Below are 21,659 nucleotides of genomic sequence, written 5' to 3' on the forward strand. Positions count from 1 at the left end.
GTCAGCAGAAGGGAACCGAGGAGACCCAGTGCAGGCTTCTGGAGCATCCAGTGGAGCTGCGGTCTGTGTGCGCATCGTCGGCCTGAGCTGTTTGAAGTGAAGCAATGGGAATTTAAAACAGCTAGCTAGCTGAGAGCAAGGCAGTGCTGCCCATACTACCAAGGACAGCGGCGCAAGTTGGGAACATATATCGGAGTAAGCTTCGGGACAGAGGTCCCTGCACCTAGGAGTTTAGGTTTTCCCCCCAGTTGAGAGAGTTTGTGTGTGTATTATGTATTGGAGGTTTTTGCAAACTTTTTCCAATAAATTCACTATTGCTCAACTCAGTAGTTCTGTCTAGTGTACTGATCCCTGGTGTCATTGTCCTAGTCTCCCGTGACAGTAAGCTCTTGGGTCAGGATACCCCTCTCTCTGTATTGTATCTGTATCCCTATATGTATATATTAGATTGTAAGCTCCGCAAGGTGAGATTCCCCGCTCTCTGTATTGCATCTATATCCCTCTATCAGTAGAGATGGGCTAACGTGTTGAAATTTGGTTCACAATTTTCTATAATATTTTTTTTATAGAAAAATATTAAATTTTTCAAAAAATAACTTTTTTTTAGAATTCTAGAATCTATTTTTTACATATGTAACGGGTATTCCCCCATACAATCGCAGATATAGTGTTGGTGCGGGGAACTTAGTGTTACCAGGTGTGGTGCTTTACCTGTTAGGCTCACAGGAGGGCTGAGCTTCCGCCACGGGGAACCTGGGGCATGTATAATACTATGAGTAACCGCGTACTCGGTGCAGCGCCTCCACCTGCGATGGCTCCCATCAGAGGGGGAGTCGTTCCTCGCAGGACAATATATATATATCACTACACACACACAGCATGTAAACCAACCAATTACTTTACTCTTGCCAACGTACTTGTGCATATAATAACCAGGTGTCCCTCCCTAGAGGAGACACTACTACGGCGTCTCGCAGGACGCAACCTCCTTCCACCGGGTGATCCCACACAATATGTCCCTTTAAATGATATGGATGTGTGTGTGACTGCACAGCCACTAGTCCAGTGTGAGTACTCTGTTGGTGCACTTATAACGATACCTGCCTTTTGCGGCGGCACCTGGCTTTAAAGGATCTTCTCAAAGGATCAGACGAGCTCCTACACGACATCCAGGATCCACCCGCGTGGTCATCCGTCAGGGGCGATCCCACCCTGAAGATAGTCCAGCTCTCTTTAATGGCGGAGACTTGAGCCCATGTCTCTCAGCAGGAAACGCAGCGTCCGCTGTGTCAATAACTAGCAAACGGCTAATGGGACAGGGTCCCTAACCTAGGGCCTGTCCCTATAGCACTCAGCTACTGGTGGCTCAGGGCTATCTGGGGCCTAGGGGGATGCTGGCCTAGTGCAGGGGGTCACTGACTCCTGCACCCTACCTCCTTCCCTTAGCTGCTCCGGTCACCAACTAATTAGCGTGCTGCAAGCCCGCGAATTGTATCTATCCCTGAGCAGGGAGATACTGTAGCCCTATTGGCTCCCTGGGGTCATGTGGCTCTGCCCCTGTGCACCCTGGGGGCTGACTGCTCTTGGGAGCTATTCTCCCTACGGGGGCTTCGTGCGCACTTCCTTTGCGCATGCGCCAACCTCTGTATTGGCCGCCGGCTACTACGACCTGTTGCACATGCGCAACTACATAGAAGATGGCGCCGCCCTGCTCGGGAGCCGCCGGGGACTCGGAGACGCCGGGAGCGCTCCCTGCACTAGCCCCCACCCTCCCTAAGTGCCGGCAGATCTGTCGCGTGACCCTCGGCAGCGGAGGTAAGAGGAGGGGGTCGCGGGACAAGGGGACCTGGCTACACATACGTTTTCTATTTTTAATTGTGACATTCTTCATTTTTTTTCTTTATTTTTTTTCCGAGTATTCGCTAATTTAAAATTTTGGGATATTCAATGTTTTTATTTGTTTTAAAGCTGCAGTTCAAGCAATATCCTACATGTGTTTTTTTTTTTTTTTTTTTTTTTAAATAAATCAGTTCTGTACTATGAAAAAATAATTGTAGCATTAAAATATATATATTTTTTAATATATATTTATGATGTCCATTTGTCAACATGATGTATTATTGTAATGTTTGAATACATTTTATGGACTTTTATTGGAATGGTGGGACTTCTTGATATTTAACAAGACCTAGGATGTTTCCTCTGAGAAGGAATGGAATTCTGACAAAGGCCAGGATTCCATGTCATTTGATGCTGATACCAACAGAGGACTAGGACACCAACAGAGGACTAGGACACCAACAGAGGACTAGGACACCAACAGAAGACTAGGACATCAACAGAGGACAGGTTCCAAACTAGGTTGGAATTCCTCCCCTGCCTAATGTCATTTTTATATACACTGTTGTGTTACTTACCCCTACCACTTTATCTACAGAGTGGGTTCTGCCAGGCCAGCTCAAGTCTGCTGACAGTTAAGATGTTGATGTACTCTGTCCCAGTCTCCTCTCTGGCCTACTGTCGCTTCACCTATAATACCCTATATCTGAGATCTGATTCCCTCAACTGGGAAAGGGGTTTGTGTCTCATTATGCTACATAAATACATTGTACCATTGTTGCATCTTTACTTAAATGCAAATGTGCTATGTAATGGGATATCCCAATACACAGTCTTCCTGCTCTCTACCATAACGCAGACACCTCACACCTCCACTTTATTCATCCATATGACCCGTTTTCTGCAAGTTCCAAACAAACTCTATAATCTGATCGTAATCTTGCACAGAGTGTGCACATGTATTTCAATTTACACAACAGTCAACATTTGTCTCACGGAATGTGATACATTGCAGTTATATTGCTTATAGTATGCAGTTACAGGTGCGCAGACAAGTATTCTAAAACTTGCCTTGGAAAATCTGGGGCAATCACCAACAAGACCAAGGTACATGCTGTGACATTTCAGTGACATTTCTGCAGACAGACTAATGGCCCATCGAATTACCTGGGTCTTGTTGGTGATTGCCCCAGATTTTCCAAGTCAAGTTTTAGAATACTCGTCAGCGCACCTGTATATGCGAATACAGTATATTCTCAACATCTTCACTTCTGGGCCATGTGTGCAGAAATGTATACCAATATCCCTTTAAAAGTTATTTTAGCAAGGGTTTCCTTATCTATTGTATTTTTATGTGCTAGGATGCTATAATCTCCATATTGCCTTTTTAGTACTGGTGTACACTTAATTACAAAATAATAACTGCATGCCATAAAATATCTGAAAATAATTTATTTGTTAATAAGTGAACAACAGTATAGCTATTATCAGTGCATATTAAATACCTATTGCAATTACAAAATAAAAACAGATAACACTTTAATGAATACAAATCTGAAATTTTCCCCCAGTGAGAAGCACATATTGGAAAAACCAGAACGTATATTAACAGAAATATAAAACATTTATATATAATTAGCACCAGAGATGTAGGTAGAGGTATATACAGTTTAAAATGCTTACAATAAGCATATATCTTTTATGTAGCATCTTTGAAATTAATATAATTTATACCAACCCTTACAAGTGTATAGATACAGTGCATGAATAGATCAATAGAACTCAAAATACTATTAATTACTGTAAAAAAAACATTGTTTTTTGAATTTCATCAAATGCTGAAAAAGTTCACATACAAATATGTTGTTAGCAATTTGTATAAAACATTGCACAAGTAATACAAAGCGACATATATTTTTGACATGATTAGAAAAAAAATATATATATATATACATTGATAGTGCTGGAGAGGCCTTCAACAGTTGTTTTGATAAAGCTCTGCAGGGATATAAACCACCATAGAACAGTTAAAGCATTACTGTAGGTGTATATCATATAACAATCAATTAATTAACTCCAATATTCCACACCTGGCCTCAAAATCATAAGAGATCATGTCCTGTGAATCCAGTTTTTTTTTTAAAGGAGGGTGAAAGATTAAAAAGGTTGAACTGGCCGAAGTTTCCCTTTTAATATGGAGAAGGACTCCAGAAAAGCTTCAGACAGTTTTGGGTTCTAAACCTCCTATATAGAAGCTTGGACTGTCTGGGACTGTTTCGCTGATACGGCATTAGGAGGCAGTCCTAGTAATACAAGACATTGTCCAATCACCTTAATTATTGCTCCATATTGTGGCATTGTTTAATTTCTTTCTATAGACCATTGCTTTTCAAAGAACTGCGTGGAATTTGAAAGTGCTAATGCTCAGCATAATAAGCAATTTTAATGAAATCGTTATAACAGCTGCTCTGGGGTGGGAGGTAGGAGGTTTTCCCCTCTGGGAACATTTGTAACACTTATACAGCCGGTAACGGTTTCACGATGTCACAATGTCGAATCAATACCAAGCTTACAAGGCTGTTCTCTACTTTACCAACAGCAATAAAGCATTTAGCATATTAAAGCATAAAGCATATAGGTCAGTGATGATGAACCGTTCTTATTTTTTTTTATTGCAATGATTCTATTTAATTACATAAATGAGTTTATTCCACAGGAACCACCTAGTTTGGAACACTCCCGGAAAATATTAAACCCCCTTTCCTTAAATGGGCAGTGTTGGGGAAGACATGCAGACGAAAGGTCAGAGTAAATATTACTGCAATACAGATTGACCTGATTTATTGTATGATTACAGGAGGTGAATTAATTCTAAATATTAATTCTCAATTATATATACAATACTGGTATTTTGGGGATTTTCTTCCCTAGAATGTGTGGAAATAATGTGAATTTTGGAATGAAGCCTCTGCACCTATATTTTTAGGCATCTAAATAAGTTCAGGTACGTATAATAATAGGGAAATGCCCAATTAAAACTCAATCGACCTGGTACAGTACTAACTTTTCTGAGAACACGAGACCAGAATTAGACTTTTTTTCATCTTCTTTCCATCATACAGTAACACGTACAATTACAACCTTCCCTTAAAACAGCTGCCTACAGAACAATTATTTTACAGGTTTAGGATGCTGAAGGTACTGTAGTTTAGACCAGGGGTGCGCGAACTGGGGGATGTAAGATTTTTCAGGGGGGCACGGCAGCTACAGAGGCCCAGCGCTCTTCCCCAAGGCATTTAAATTAAATGCCGGGGGATCAAGCGAGGCCTCTGCAATTTCCCTTACCTTAAGCGACACAATGCAGAGCAGGCATGGGGGCACAGACTGAAAAATTTGTGCACCCCTGGTTTAGACCATTAAGAAAGTCAGAACGTTATATGAGGAACAAAAATAACATTTGGCAACTTCATATCAGTGGGCGAAAATGACATTTTTCTGTGTGACCAGAATCATCTTCAGAACATTGACACAGTATAGGAAGGTGCTACTTGCACCACATAATCTTCACCATATTAACCATCTGGTTATAACATTATAGGACGGATCCATTAAAGATGTTTAATCTTACATAAGCATTCTAGCATTTGTAAGCCAGTTTATTAAGCAGGACTATAAATCACAAAATGATGGGTACAAGTTCCAAACAAGAACTGGAACAAACAGTTTATGGCACATCTAATTCTGCAAGAGGGGAGTAGAATAGTGTGTTACTTGGGGTTTATGGCAGAAAAAGAGGTTGTGTTTCTATAGGTTTTGACATTAAAGGCTCGGCATTTTTGTATTGTAGTTTACATAAACGAGGGCATCATTCCCATTAACTACAACTATTCTACAGTATAAATAGAAATTATTTACTTTATTCCATATCCACTCAATTCATGTTTTTATCCTCCGTCTCAGCCTACGCATTTTTGCACATTGTTTTCTTTATAAACAATATGGTCTCTTTACACGATGGAACCATTTCCTTTCTTTGTTTTCTCTTCTCACAGACCCTATTTCTGTCGCTTTTAAAATGTTCCAAATGTTAGGTTTAGAACATACCTTCTTAAAAAAAGAATGCACTGTTTACAGTGAGGACTATAGCTCCCCTTTGTCTGATCTTGTACACAACAAAAGGAACGCACATTTTTGTCTTGGATGACAAAATTGAACCTCAACACTAAAATTAGTATGCTCAACAGGACCTTAATCTAACATACAATAGAGATTAGAAGAAAAAAACAACAATACAGATACAGTATTAGTTGAAATTGACATGCACCAAAATCTTATTGGATTGTATTTGGGATTATTTACCACCTTAGTGGCATTTAGACTAAAAAAAAGGGAAATGTATTAAAATCTAGGGAATGATACATACATATTTTTTCCTATGCCCTACAAACTGGACTTTTCTGATAGACATAGGCACAATGAGAAAAGTGCTTCTTATTTATAAATATTTCATTGATCATTTTTTTGTAGTGATTTGTGCATATTAAAGGTGTAACATGTAGGTAGAGGTTCAAAAAAGGGGTGCTTGGGTTCAAAATAACATCCCTGCTCAATCAATTCAGTTTGTTGTAGAATAGAGGGACAACCTGGAAACGCTATGGACCTTTTGCTCTAAATAGATAGCATGAATAAGACTTAACTAGTGACCCTTCTCTCAATACAGGGGTTATACAATCTTCTCTTCTGATCCATCTTTATATTATGTCACATTGTATGCTAGAGTTCAGATAATCTCCAAGGGATGTTCCCATTGATATCCACCAACAAATTGCTTCTAGTATATTTCATAACATATTTTTCTTAAAAATTAAAAATGTACATGTTAAAGATATTCATTCAATAAATACTCCTAGAGATATTTAATTGTGTACTATAAAAAGGCACCATTAGTTGTTCATGTAGAGTGTACAGTGCAATTGTTTCCCTTTTTCAATATAAAATATTATGTTAAATACAACCAGAGATCACAAAGTTAAAATACAAGTAACCCAATTGTTGTACACAAGATTTGCACATTTTATATTTGGCATTTTTCTAAAATGTTCTACAGGTGTGCAATTAAACAAGTACCTATTTAACCAACATCCATATCTTCCAGCACTCAACAAAGAGAAATGTAACATGATTTCATGTGGTCATATGATAGATGTTTCACAGTACAGTACATGATTTGTATTCTGATGCCATGCCACGTTTTGCAAGATTTAGAAGGCTGGATCAGTTTCCTACAATGTGTGTTTAGTAAAAAATAAAAAAAATATTTTAAAAAAATGTTTGAAGCGGAGCTATTAAATGATCTAATTTGTATAGGTGCACAAAAATGTGATCACTTTGTGAGGAGCAACATTAAGGAGGAGTGTCTCATTGCCCTTGTGATTTTGGGCAAGTAAATTCACCAGCCATGTGGTAGGGGCACTGTCAATTAGATCAGGGGTGCTGAACTCGTCCTCAAGAGCCCCTAACAGGTCAGGGTTTAAGGATATCCCAGCTTCAGCACAGGTGGCTCAATCAGTGTCTCAGTCGAAGACTGAGCCACCTGTGCTGAAAGTGGGATATCCTAAAACCCTGACCTGTAGGGGGGTCTTGAGGACTGGAGTTGAGCCCCCCTGAATGAAATGACAAAATCTCCTCTGGACAGTGTTGCACTACGAAACATCAAATCTGTACAAAAATACATTACGGTATACAGAATATAAAAAGAGCACCTTACAAAAATGATGTAATCTGTATATTTATGGCACTGAGAAAATACACAACACAGAGGGACAAATGTGTGTTCAGTTGTCACATGTATGCAATATTTACAATGTGCTAGTAGATTTCAGTTTGTCTTTTGTCAGGTCACTTTCATTGAGTAGCGCCTTCAAACATTCGAGTTTGATTAAATGGTGGTAGCAGCTCTGTAAGCAGTTTGTATTTGTTCAACCCCACTGTACTGCTTTCTGAATTGGAAATACCCTAAATACTGATGAGCTTGCAACAAAGCTAAGCACATTAAGCTTCATCTTCACCCTCCTACTCTGTGGGACATGTGAATACCCTACCCACCAATACTCAGGATTTAAATTCCCTCCCAAATAAACATTTTATCCAAATGCCAAACATACTCTGATGCAACTTGCACAGCACCTAACCAGGGTAATTAACCATTTACAGCTGCATAAATTCCTGATTGAAGATAAACAGTTAAAAACCGTGACAGCAAAGCATCGCTCTCGTCACAATGCTACATATGATGTAGAATACGCAAAATGCAGTGGACAGACTGCAAAGTTCAATAGAAACCATGTACAGCAGCCTTAATCCCTTAACTGCAGGAGACGCCAGTGATATGTTGCTTTGTAATGTACTGGAGACACATCCGACAGAGAAGGGGTTAGAATAAACATTTTACGCACACAAATAATAAGCCAAAATAAATAAGTTCAAACATAAATATTATATTATACACCATTTGGTATATATATATATCTATGTACACATGTACAAAACGTAGAGGTATTGCAACACTATTCTTCATCCATCTGATTACTTCTTATTGTTAAAGCACCTGAAAAAATAAGGAAAGGACATTTGACATCATTTAGCAAAGAACTCATATTTCTATATACCGTATAAAATACTGGTCATATAATTAACATAAGTACAGATGGAAAAATATGCTAAATATAATGTATTGGATTCATAATCTTTTCTTTCCAGTCCAGAGTTTACATCCAGAGAGAGTTAAACACTGACGCCTGGTCATAACATATCTTAAAAAGTTGTAATTTTGACTCTGGATTCTGACGTTTTGCCTTAAATACTACAGTAGGTTATGAGAATGTTACTCACACAAGGAAGGCAGAATAACAACTGACAAGCAATACGTGAGGGCTGTATGGTATTATTAGAGCAACCCCATATTAATTAATTTCAGTCTATGAATCAAATATTTGTATGGTTTCTAATACTAATCTTTTGATATTGTCTACACTGTACAAGTTTCCATTCTGCACAAAAAAAAACTGCAAGCTGTTTTATGATTAAATACTTAGGGGTAATCCACAGAAGTTCGTAATTTTTGCGCTATTGACGCATGTTACGGAAATTGGGAAGGGACATTATTTTTCTTCATTTTAGCAGGTGTCCTCTAAGCAAATGAGATGCAAAAATAACATCTGTTCATCAAACTAGCAGTGCTATTAACGGGGATTTTTCACGGGACACGTTTACAATACACTGCACATGCGCATTGGACACATTTTAACGCATGTTAAAGTTACTCACGTGCCTTACCAAAAGATAATGCAAATCTTATTAGAATATTGTCAAATTTAAGATTTTTACACTTAACTTTTTTAATTGTTTATAGTGTCCTTCCTTCATTTATTTTAATTGTACAATAATAAAAATGAAATATGAATTATTATTGTTGAGGTATGTATGGATATACATTATTGTACACCTATACGTAATACAGTAATTATTACATTATATACCATATTAGTTCACATACAAAATATCACCTTAATCACTAAAAACCATAATACAGTTTGATGTGTTTCAGACATTAATACGATGATCCCTAATATTTATATTTGTATGACACGTAACTTTTTGCAATGAAAGGGTTAAGTTCTATACTCGGTACACTGCTTTTAGGCTATTCCCAGAAATAACACACTGATATGGGTCTGGATGTGGGCAACAACAGCTGTTCTAAGGTCTTAAATATCGCAGCGTTATGACTGTGCTATCACAAGTGGAGGTCTGAGGATCTCCGTTGTTAGGTAACCTGCTCATTACCATAGGAATTGCACGAGTAAGCAAAACGTCTGTTAAAATGTATCAATGTGATATCCCCCTTTTGGGATACGCATTACAAATATCGATACGTAAAATGGCGATAACACAACGCTAAAAATGCAACGCACTTCTGAGAATTTACCCCATAGTGAGTACAATGACAGTTTGTACAGTGAATATCATAGAGTGGTGTTTCGGTCTCGAAATCACCGAGATCTAGTTCATCTTACCAATTCTATAAGACTTGTACACTAAGACCAGTTGCAGAGGATGGAATGCACTTTCCACAGTAACCACCACATTTCCCGGTGACTTTGGTTCCATCCTGCAAAGAATAAGAAATAGGGCTTTATTTTGTTATTGGGCAACATGAAATAGGCAATAAACAAAACCATATACTATATGAGAATAGTAAATATAATTAGGTAAACAGCAACTTTAGGCTTAAAACTAACTACTGCATAGAATTTGGGGCATTTTGTCCTAGTTTTAATGCAGTGTCAGTATAGTCTATAAGACGTGTGCTCCCTCTCTCCATAATGTCTTTATAATGTTTGAACTCCCTATGGTAATATTTGTTCTGCAGCCTAAAATACATACATGAGCAGTCTTGAGCCTAGATTGGAGATCTGATTAGGCACTAACCAGCTGTATGTACAACGAATGAGAAGCCATTCCCTTTAATGCTACATATGGTTTTCCTGTGTCTTCTTCCAAGGCCTTAATTCAACATGCTGTGAAGATGTCTTCCTCATGCTGGAGAAGAGTTCAGCTCTACTCAAATTAATGGAACTAAAATATTGTCGACCACAGTGAAGCAGCTTTAGGGCCTATTGCAGAGTGGCCTAGATCCTAAGCTACTCGTAGGGTTGCTAGGTGTCCAGTATTAAACCGGACTGTCCTGTACTTGGACATTCTGTCCAGTAAAAAATTAGAAGTAATACTGTACATGTGTGTGTATACCGGTATTACCTCTCTGGATATAGTGACCTGACCTGCTTGGGAGGGGGGGGAGGGGGTGCAGCAGGATTTCCCCGAGTAGGAAGAGAGCATGCTGTTGCTAGGGGACTGGGCAGCTTCCTCCATCCTGATTGGCTGCTGCTGGGTAATGCAGCCCAATCAGGAGGAGGTATCGGGAGCCTGGGGGTGGGGCCAAGGAGAGGAGGAAACAGCATGGAACAGAGAGGTGTGTGCGTGTATCTCAAGCGCGTCAAACCTTTCACCATTGTGCCCAGTATTTTTGGAGAAGCCACCTGTCAACCCTATGAACTAGACAGTTCTGCGTAAACATGAATACTGGGGTTCTGTGTTTTGTAAACATGAATATTGTTTGAAATCCAAAATACTGTACATGCATTTTTTTACTCATACTGTAAGTACATGCATGTTAAGGAGTAAAATGTCTTAATTTAATGTATTTCAATGAAGTGTAATACTGTTTAGATGACTTATCTTCTTGGAGGCTTCTCTATATTGTGTCACATTGTCACATAACACTTATATTTTCTGGCAAACTTGGGAAGAACAGTAAGAATCTCTTGCTGTAATCTTTCACTGTAGTTTCACAACACTCTATGTTAGCTTAGTCTAAAACATGTCTAAGGGGTTTCCTTAAAATAATACATTTGCATGAAAGGCTAATGACATTTTACCAGACAAAGCTAGTCATACTGTATGGAGCAAAGACGTTTTATCACAAGACAAACTAGTAATGATAGAACTTGGAGTGGTAATTTTCTTTAGCACTATGTCATGCCAAAATCAATATTTTCTCCAGATCTGGGAGATTGACTTTGAAGAAATATTGGCTGCGAAATAACTTCTGCCAGTTTTGCTCCAGATGAAACGTGTTATTGGCAAAAGAACACTCCTGATAATTGATAGTGTTATTTTCCCAATGACATGAGTTTAAAAAAATAAAAATACAAAAAAAAAAACCCACTAAAATCCTGTTAACAGATTTTTACACAGTACAGGCAGTCCTCGTTTTACAATGCTTCGTTTAACAACGAATGGCTTATCCAACGCTATGCAATAAATACCTGTGTTCATTTTTACAACGCCAAAACAGCTTATCCAACGCTCTTACGACGATTTGCAAAGTTGTTTGTGTATATAATATATATATATATATTATATAATATTATACTATATAATATATTATATTATTATATTATATATATAATACAGTATATACACTATATAATGTGTGTGTGTGCTGCATATCTTATTGTCTGCGTAAAATGTTTGGTGTATTTTAGTGTTAAAAATGCCTTCAGGAACGGAATCTTTCATTTAAACAGTTCCTATGGGAAAACGTGTTTCGATTTAAGACGTTTCGCTATCCAACGCCATTTTGAGTAATGCATTGTGTCGGATAACCGAGGACTGCCTGTATCCTGCTAAATATATTGTTATTAGAAAAGCTAATTCTCATCCCAGACCATTGTTTTTCCCAAGCAGCACTTGCAGAGACAAATAGGCACCTGTAATCTCATTTGTAGTGCTGAATTTATGGCTTTTGCTGTCCTATTTTTTTATCGGCTATGTTACACTTTAAGGAAGAGCAAAAACATACAAAATCTGCTCTTCTTTTTGTTATTTCCCTAATTGGTTTTCTGTACAAACTCAGACTGTAAAACCAAACAGATGACAATGACCCTCTGGGTAAAATTATTGACACAGCCTTTTATAAAACATATAGTTGTAAAAGTGTCAAGCTTTTTCAGTCGTCAGCAAAAACATAAAACTAACCTAAAGTGCAAATTGCTATATACGCGTGGTATCTTTGCCATTTCACTGTAGAGAAATCATAAGGTTTAGTTGGTTGCTTAGTATTGAATGTAAATAAATTGCTCATTAAGCAAAACCCTTAGCTACATCTATTATTGTAATTAAAATGATGCTTTATGTGAGCATACAGATGTAGCCGGCCTTACTGTTTGCGACGCCGCGGGTGAAACGCAGGATGTGGCTTCTGCAATAGCACTGCGGGAATCCATTCTATTCAATGGGACCATCCCCACCGTTAATCCTTCCGGGCCACATAAGGCCTAGTTACCGGGCCGCGAACATTAACTCGGCCTACATCAGTACGTTTTTTGAATATATGAAACATTTGGCCCACTTAATCTATCCCGTGTGCCCATTTAATGTAAAATGTTAGATGCCACTTTATCTTTGCCATTTCAATTAACTCATCAGATGCCTTGCAGCCTGGGACTCACCACTTCCTGCTCTGAGGCCTATGTAAAGTCAGGAAGTGTGCAACATTCAGGGTGTTGCAACTCAGTATCCGTTTTGCCCACACTTCTGGACTTGTAGTCTCTCAGCTAAGCATTGCATGCTATAGTGTGTATGACCTCGGATCTGCTCGGGGCTACCTTTCTTAACCCCCCAAGTACCTTGCCTGCTCTATTGTGTATGACTTCAGATTTATACTGGACTTTGCTTTGCCTAACCCCTCGTCACCTTGCTTGATAAACCTGTGCATGATCCTGGATTGCGTTTGACTCTGCTTTGTCTAATACTTTCCCCCTGATTTTCCTTTCTGAGCATTTGTCATCCTCAGTGTCCTCAGAGGATACACCCAAGCAAAAGTGTGCAAATGCATTTAACTGGTGTCAAGTCCACATAGTGTACGTATATTTACTTTACGAATTAAAATAATTAAATGAAGATCATCATGTGTCTGCACTGTTTTAATTAAACATCAAGACTTAGAAATGATTTTGAAGGAATGTTTATATTTGTTTCGATCATTGGATGGCAACAGGGAGAGCTTGAAAGATCAAGGATATGCAGGTGAAAGACATCAAAAAAACGAATGCAATTATATCAGTTAATTGCAAAGATTAAATCGTTTGCCAAGAAAAAAACCAAATATGTATAATGCTATTAGCTATTTAAAGCTTCCAGAACCACATAGGAAAGTTATCAAATTTGTTTAAAATGCTTATATATCAGTAAAACCAACATTCTTACCACACTATACAGTATGTTGAGTTTTAATTTAACAACCATTTTCATTTACTTGGTGCCGTCCAAACAGTATCTGCTCAGATTGTTAGACTCAATTACTATAGAAAAATTATAACACATTTGTGAAGAAATCAAATTAATTTCTTACTGGTGATTTTTGTATTTCAGTCACTGCATAATTCCCTTGTGACATCCATTTGGTTGTTTCTGATACTGAAAGACCAGTTCCTGAAAGGTTGATGCTAAAACGACCCTAAAAAAAATAAAATAAGAAAAACAAAAGAAAAGGGACTTTCTTTTATACTGTCAGCAAGGCACATGTCAAACTCAAAACACAACTCCCAAGAAAGCGAGTACTTTATTCAACATTGTTTTGAACCTGCTATAAATTCACAACCAGAAACTTAACTGTTCATTGCCATTCTTGTCTTTATGGTTGGTGCTAGATGCTCATTAGAATCTTGTATTAATAATTATATATATATATATTTTAAATAAATCTTTTTATTATTTTTTGAATAATATGATACTATATATAAATACAATATCTAAACATACATAGTAGAATGAATATATATATATATATATATATATATATATATATATATATATATATATATATATTTATATATTTAAAACACTGAATACCGTACTGTCAAATCATCTACAGTATATAATATAAATCTAGCATGAAAAAAACGAAACTTATTAATAACTACTAAACCTTTACCCTCCCATAACCCCCCCCCCCACACACACACACAGACACACCATAGCTCATATATTATCTAAGAATTCTGTAAGTACATTAGACATTGCCACAAAATAAAAAAAGAAACATCATCTTCATATCTGAGAACTTTTCATTTAAGAATAAATAAATATGCATTTATATGAAAAAAAAATCTACTTTTTATCATTTATTTACTATAACTCCCAGCATCATCTGGTCTCGTTATGATAAAGTTATGTACAGTTGTGTGAAAAAGAAAGTACACCCTCTTTGAATTCTATGGTTTTACATATCAGAACATAATAACAATCATCTGTTCCTTAGCAGGTCTTAAAATTAGGTAAATACAACCGGGATGAACAACAACACATGACATATTACACTGTCATGATTTATTTAACAAAAATAAAGCCAAAGTGGAGAAGTGTAAAAAACTAAGTACACCTTATGATTCAATAGCTTGTAGAACCACCTTTAGCAGCAATAACTTGAAGTAATCGTTTTCTGTATGACTTTATCAGTCTCTCATATCGTTGTGGAGGAATTTTGGCCCACTCTTCTTTACAATGTTGCTTCAGTTCATTAAGGTTCGTGGGCATTTGTTTATGCACAGCTCTCTTAAGGTCAAGCCACAGCATTTCAATCGGGTTGAGGTCTGGACTTTGAATGGGCCATTGCAACACCTTGATTCTTTTCTTTTTCAGCCATTCTGTTGTAGACTTGCTGGTGTGCTTGGGATCATTGTCCTATTGCATGACCCAATTTCGGCCAAGCTTTAGCTGTCGGACACATGGCCTCACATTTGACTCTAGAATACTTTGGTATACAGTGGAGTTCATGGTCGACTCAATGACTGCAAGGTTCCTAGGTCCTGTTGATGCAAAACAATCCCAAATCATCACCCCTCCACCACCGTGCTTGACAGTTGGTATGAGGTGTTTGTGCTGATATGCTGTGTTTGGTTTTCGCCAAACGTGGCGCTGTGGATTATGGCCAAACATTTCCACTTTGGTCTCGTCTGTCCAAAGGACATTGTTCCAGAAGTCTTGTGGTTTGTTCAGATGCAACTTGCAAACCTAAGCTGTGCTGCCATGTTCTTTTTAGTGAGAAGAGGCATTCTCCTGGCAACTCTTCCAAACAAACCATACTTGTTCAGTCTTTTTCTAATTGTACTTTCATGAACTTTAACATTTAACATGCTAACTGAGGCCTGTAGAGTCTGAGATGTAACTCTTGTTTTTTTTGCAATTTCTCTGAGCATTGCACGGTCTGACCTTGTGGTGAATTTGCTGGGACATCCATTCCTGGGAAGATTGGCAACTGTCTTGAATGTTTTCCACTTTTGAATAATCTTTCTCACTGTAGAATGATGGACTTTAAATTGTTTGTAAATGGCCTTATAACCCTTTCCAGATGGATGGGCAGCAACAATTGCTTCTCTAAGATCATTGCTGATGTCTTTCCTCCTTGGCATTGTGTTAACACACACCTGAATGCTCCAGACCAGCAAACTGCTAAAACTTCGGCTTTTATAGAGGTGGTTACACTTGCTGATGATCAATTAATCAAGGGCATTTGATTAGCAGCGCCTATCTGCTACTTAGCATCTTAATTCCTATGGAAGCAGTAAGGGTGTACTTAGTTTTCCACACACAGCTTCTCCATTTTGGCTTTATTTTTGTTAAATAAATCATGACACGGTGTAATATGTCATGTGTTGTTGTTCATCTGAGGTTGTATTTACCTAATTTTAAGACCTGCTAAGGAACAGATGATTGTTATTATGTCCTGATATGTAAAACCATAGAATTCAAAGAGGGTGTACTTTCTTTTTCACACAACTGTATTTCCAAATAAGATAAGAAAGGAAACCAGATATCCGTAAATTGAGCGTGTTTTTGTCGTAAGGAAAAAGTAATGCTCTCTAAAGCACATTTCTCCCATGCTCTAGTCAAGCGGTGCGCAAACTGGGAGGCGCGACCCCCAGGGGGGGGCGCGAAACTGTGTGCGGGGGGCTGCGGGGTTTACAGGGGCCCCGCGCGCTTCCTGAAAGCCCTTAAATCTGGAGCTGACGCCAGAGCGGGGGTGAGGGGGGGTGCGGAGGTGAGGGGACCGCCGGCAGGGGGCGCAGGGAAAAAAGTTTGCGCCCCCCTGCTCTAGTCAACCGTTGTGTCATATTTGGTGCAGATACATTCTTCCAGTGAGAAGCAATGCACAATCTGGCGGCTAATAGTAAATGTGTGATTATAAAACTGGTGTTAGATTTAAGGACATACTTTTTATCCACATCTACTAATTATCTAATAATTACATTTTAAACGGGGCTTTGGGATTCCTAGGCCATAAGGGGCTATTTATAACGGTCTCGTAATGTGCAACGAGATGCAAGCGACAGACTTTGTTTTACCTGACTTGCGGCTACACCAAGTCTAGGAATTCTGCTAAACAAACGGCTTCCATTGCGTGCAGACTGTGAGCCCGAGAAAGGTTTTGGATGCCAGGTCAGACTCGGTGGAAAACATACTGTACATGGAAGATTGTAAGCTCTTGTGGGTAGGGCCTCCCTTTTTCTTTATGTTGTCATTTACTTGCTGCTCTTATCCACATTGCGTGGACTTCATTATCTCTGTACTGTAATTTCGTTAGGCGCTGCATACACTGTTGACGCTGCATACATAAAACAATACCTACATAAAGTGAAGAACAGAGATCTAAAATGTACCCATTGGACTACGGCCCTACTGCCTGCGCTGCACGCGCGCCTGCGAGGCAGGCAGCGAGTGCAGCAGAATTCCCCGGTCTGCAGAGAGCTGGGGGGGCGGGGGGGGAGGCGTGACTAGGGAGTGATGGGGGGCGGCCATGACATCACCCGACAGGTTCGTCCTCATTGGCTGAACTGCCAGGGGACGTGGCCTAGTGCTCCGTCGCCTGTGTCCATCTCAATTTTCGGCCCCATTGAGAGGCGGCACTTGTCCCCGCAGCGCCCGCCATAGCGAGCGCTGCAGCAGCCAGTGGTGACCAAGCCTTATGTGTGTTTAGTAAAGCCGACCATTTCATTGTATGTCGTTTTTGTAACATTTGATCTTGTATGTTTTACTTTACTAAAAGTGGCAGAGATGATGGCAATGATATCATACAGGTGCAGTTCCACCAAATAATGTTTTAAGAGAAACCCTGTGTAACTAAAATGGTGGGGAACATGAAGTATTTTCAGCAATCTGGTACTACAGTTAGAAATGTGTATGGCCTGTTAAACCCTTAGCCAGGCCTAGTTTTAGGACTGATAGAATCTAGAGATAAAGGCATTTGCTTTGCTAGAGACGGGATTCAATTGCTGCTCTCCTGACACTAACGTAAACAGGACACTGTTTAAAGGTACTTTCAAAGCACTCCTGGAAGGGTTCTACAGAGTGCCATGGGGCAGGGCTAACCCCTACCATTCAAAAATATGAAATATGAAGATATCATGAACCTGGCACGTACTCTGAAGTATACCGGATAGATATTTGAATAAATGTTGCAATTAAACAAATCAAATGATGCCAAACCCTTCAGGTCTAGCAGGTAATAAAGGGACAAACTTGGGGGGCAGGTCTATCAACATCAGTCTCCTTACGTTTGGCAAATTCGACCGAATCTATTGATATCACTCACGTGTGTCTAAGTAGCAGGGCCACGAAGTTCTGAATGCGTTTATATATTGAGGCAAGAATTTAACCGTCAGAAAGAGATATTTAATACATTTGTATTCTTGCAAAAGAAACTAGGAATTGTAAAATGTAATACGTAAAAGTAACTGGGAATTTTAAGTGGCACTTACGCAACAATCTAAAAATACTGTACACGTGTGCAACTCAAAAGCACAACAAATTATCATTAATTAAGATACAACTGTGAAACTGCTTTGTGTGGACATTCTTATTTCAGCATTTCAACATCTTTCCTTTGACAGTAAGTATGTGCCTTACAATTTGCATTTCTAAACATTTGCTAGAGCCGTACAAACCCCATTGTAGAGTTTTCACCTCAAAGCTAAAAATATATTCATATTATAATTTTAATGACAGGAAGGAATTTATTTTTCCCCTAATGAGACATCATTAGATGATGTGTCACTGTGGTTTTTTTTTTTTTTGCCTTCATCTGGATCAATATACTTTAAGAATAGATATAGGATAAAGTATCTGTCACCTAAATTTAGCATAGGTTGAACTTGATGGAAGTGTCTTTTTTTCAATCTCTTCTACTATGTAACATTAAAAAAATATACTTGAATTGCAATCTTAAGAAACATACACTGAAGACTACTATGGTCCTAAGTAAAAGGGATGCAATGGGCCGATTTGCTGTAAACTCACATTGGACATGAGTCTAAAAGCTTCAATGTATCAAGGTAACGTTAATCTCTTTTGCTGTACTGTATGTGCATGAGGTAGAGATTTTGGTGTGTGAGAGATGGATAGGGGGTCATCTGCATGCAGGTTCAGTGTAGTTCCATATGCTATGAGTAGTAAGTAAAAGTGCTAAAAAAAACCTAGATTTGCTAAACTCCCATAAAAATGTGTTCAACTCCCAAAACTATGTGCTAGCAGCGTATCACGTTTTACAGATATGTGTTAAATTGAACGTCAAACTTGGAAAAGAGCATGAAAATTAGTAATTAACGCCAAATTATTACAGTATTCGGATGCCATTTACTAAATTTTCATACTTGGTGATATTGGGCTAAATCCACACAAATAGCGCACATTTTTGTCACCTCCCTGGGCTGGCGTTAGGCCTATCTTGCCTATGTACATAATGGTCACTATAGATGTAGGCAAGACTAGCAAACCTACAATAAGTGATAAAAATACATAATATTAACATTGTAGAACCCATTCATATATTCAACCAAGTGGCCAGCTGGCCATACTCAACCCATGACTAGCTGGCCATACTCAACCCATGACTAGCTGGCCATACTCAACCCATGACTAGCTGGCCATACTGAACCCATGACTAGCTGGCCATACTCAAACCATGACTAGCTGGCCACTTCGGCTACTTAACGCTTAATATTTGCACATCCACGGATGTTATGCTTTTTTCTATTTTATTTATATTGTGTTTATGTTTTATGTTAACACATTTAGTGCCTGAAGGCATTCATTTGCAATGCATTAGTAGCCTCCGGCATCAAATAATTTTATTCCATGTATTATGGCAATCTCACCCAGTACAAAGAATACTTACAATATTTTTTAGAATTTGCTGGAATGCTATTGAGGTGTGACCAAAAAAAGCTAAAAGCAAGCAAAAAACGCGATCAATGCATATCCACATTCACTAAAACCCCAAATGTCCATAATGGTAACCCTTTCTTACTTCTTATATCATGCTGCATCTTTAACTCCACATCTTTAACTCTTTAAAATATTTCATTTAAATTGGGGCGTTTCGTTTAAACTCAGGTGCAGAAAGGTCCATGTAGGACCTAAAACTTTGTAGCTTTTTCTGCTGTTTTTCTACAACAACCCTACTTTGAGTTTAAGATAAGAAGCTTGTACTGTAAGCAGTTATCTACGTTTGCTCGGGGATAACTGTCCCTTGTTTTTGTATTTGTTAGTTGTCCTTTTTTTATACACTCTCCTATTTACTTGCAATGTAAATCAGCAGCTCGTGTTCTAACCATTCAGAGCAATGTGGCATTTATATTTAAGAGAATTCTTAAAAAAATTATTATTATACATTATGGATCAAAAATATTATTTGCAAAATACTGACATTACATCAACCTGCTCCTAATTTCCTTTTGTCATGTCCATTTGTCCACACACTAAAAACTGCAATTTTAGGTAATGTACCCTGGTTTTTGCAGTGTGTTAACGGGCGGTATGGATGGATAAAGTATACAATGATCAGTTTACTCATGTTGAAGCTCTGCAAATGTTGTACAGTATGCTTTAAATTCTATTTTCTCTCCAAAGAATGCACTGTGGGAGGCTGGAGATGTACAAAACGGTGTGCAATGCTCCGTACTCGTTTCAAGAAAGGCACATTTAATCTCCCCCAAGGCAGCGATGCTGCTTTAGAGACACGATTTCACCAATATGTCAACTCCATTGGTGCATACGAAGTGAAATGAAAGGGTTAAATATGCATCTCCTATTAAAAGAACGTTCTATTACCTGAGGGCACTTGGCGGCACTGTAACAATCTCCAGCTGTGGCAAAGGGAACGGGTCTTCCATCGTGAGTTTGTGCAAACTGTAAATCAGTGGCTGTGCAAAAGAACACACAGTTCAGAAATCAGTTCAACATGTTTAGTTCTATTCAATAAATCCAATAGGTTGTTGATTGACTGGGAAAAAAACCTGCCAAATGATGTTTGGTTCACAGGAAGTTATCAGCTCGGCAATTATGACCTTGTTGCAGTTGGATTCCAGAGAATCACTGGATTCTCAGGCCATCGCAGGCCATCTTCTGGGAGAGGGTAATACGTTACACAATCTACTTTACTATAGGGAGAAGGATAAGCGTTGTGGATAAGAGATTGACTTCTAAAGTGGAGAAGAAACATGGCTTGCAACCTGTACTTCGGACAAGGCAGTGCTCGCCATATTTACTGTACTAGGTGTGGCGACTCCATAAAACACATTCTGACACAAGAACACACCATATGGTCCATTTAGATGAATGAGCCATAAAATGTCTTCTGGCTCCAGAGTGTATCTTAGTAAATAAGGCCTTTTATGTACAGTATCTCAGGTACCAGACTGCAAGTTCTTTAGGGCTCTGTGTGCCGCGCTGCACTGAGATGGACATAAAAGGACACTTTTTTGTGCAGTGATTGTCTTTTCCTAATGAAAGTTTCCGGAATGAATAAAAGTTGACTTACGAAACATTTCATCTCATGGTGACAGGGCCTTCCATTTTGAAACATTTAAACTTCTGCACATATTTGGAAACCAATGCAATAAAACATGATGTCCTACTTTGCAGCTAAAGTCTTGTTTGACTGCAGGAGGTGGAAGAAATGCTATAAAGATAGGGCACGTAGTATACAAATACATTCCAACCTGAACATTTACAGGTCATATAACCAATTACTGTAAGATTTAAAATAGCCAAGCTCTGCCACGGCCAATTGTCCTTCATTTGAAAGCTCATATTGAAATGATTAGTCATGTAATGTAATCTTTATAACTTTAAAGAAAATATCTTTACAAAAAACTTTTTTTTTTACAGCTTTCAACCACCAAGCATTTGTAATAATTGAA

General features: G+C 38.5%; 1 protein-coding gene across 2 annotated transcripts in view; it reads right to left on the reverse strand.

Moving 5' to 3' along the window:
• Positions 1-3,349: 3,349 nt before the first annotated feature.
• The window catches only part of ADAMTS9 (ADAM metallopeptidase with thrombospondin type 1 motif 9), a 170,698-nt gene continuing 152,388 nt past the window's right edge, over positions 3,350-21,659 (reverse strand). For both annotated transcript variants that reach the window (XM_075574259.1, XM_075574258.1), the window contains 4 exons: positions 20,569-20,660; positions 13,814-13,918; positions 9,915-10,009; positions 3,350-8,446 (listed from right to left, as the gene is read on the reverse strand). In XM_075574259.1, coding sequence (XP_075430374.1) covers positions 9,920-10,009; positions 13,814-13,918; positions 20,569-20,660 — 287 coding nt within the window. In that variant the 3' untranslated portion in view covers positions 3,350-8,446; positions 9,915-9,919. The remainder of the gene's footprint in view (positions 8,447-9,914; positions 10,010-13,813; positions 13,919-20,568; positions 20,661-21,659) is intronic.

This window comes from Ascaphus truei, chromosome 17, assembly GCF_040206685.1.
Source record: "Ascaphus truei isolate aAscTru1 chromosome 17, aAscTru1.hap1, whole genome shotgun sequence".
Classification (NCBI taxonomy): Eukaryota; Metazoa; Chordata; class Amphibia; order Anura; family Ascaphidae; genus Ascaphus; species Ascaphus truei.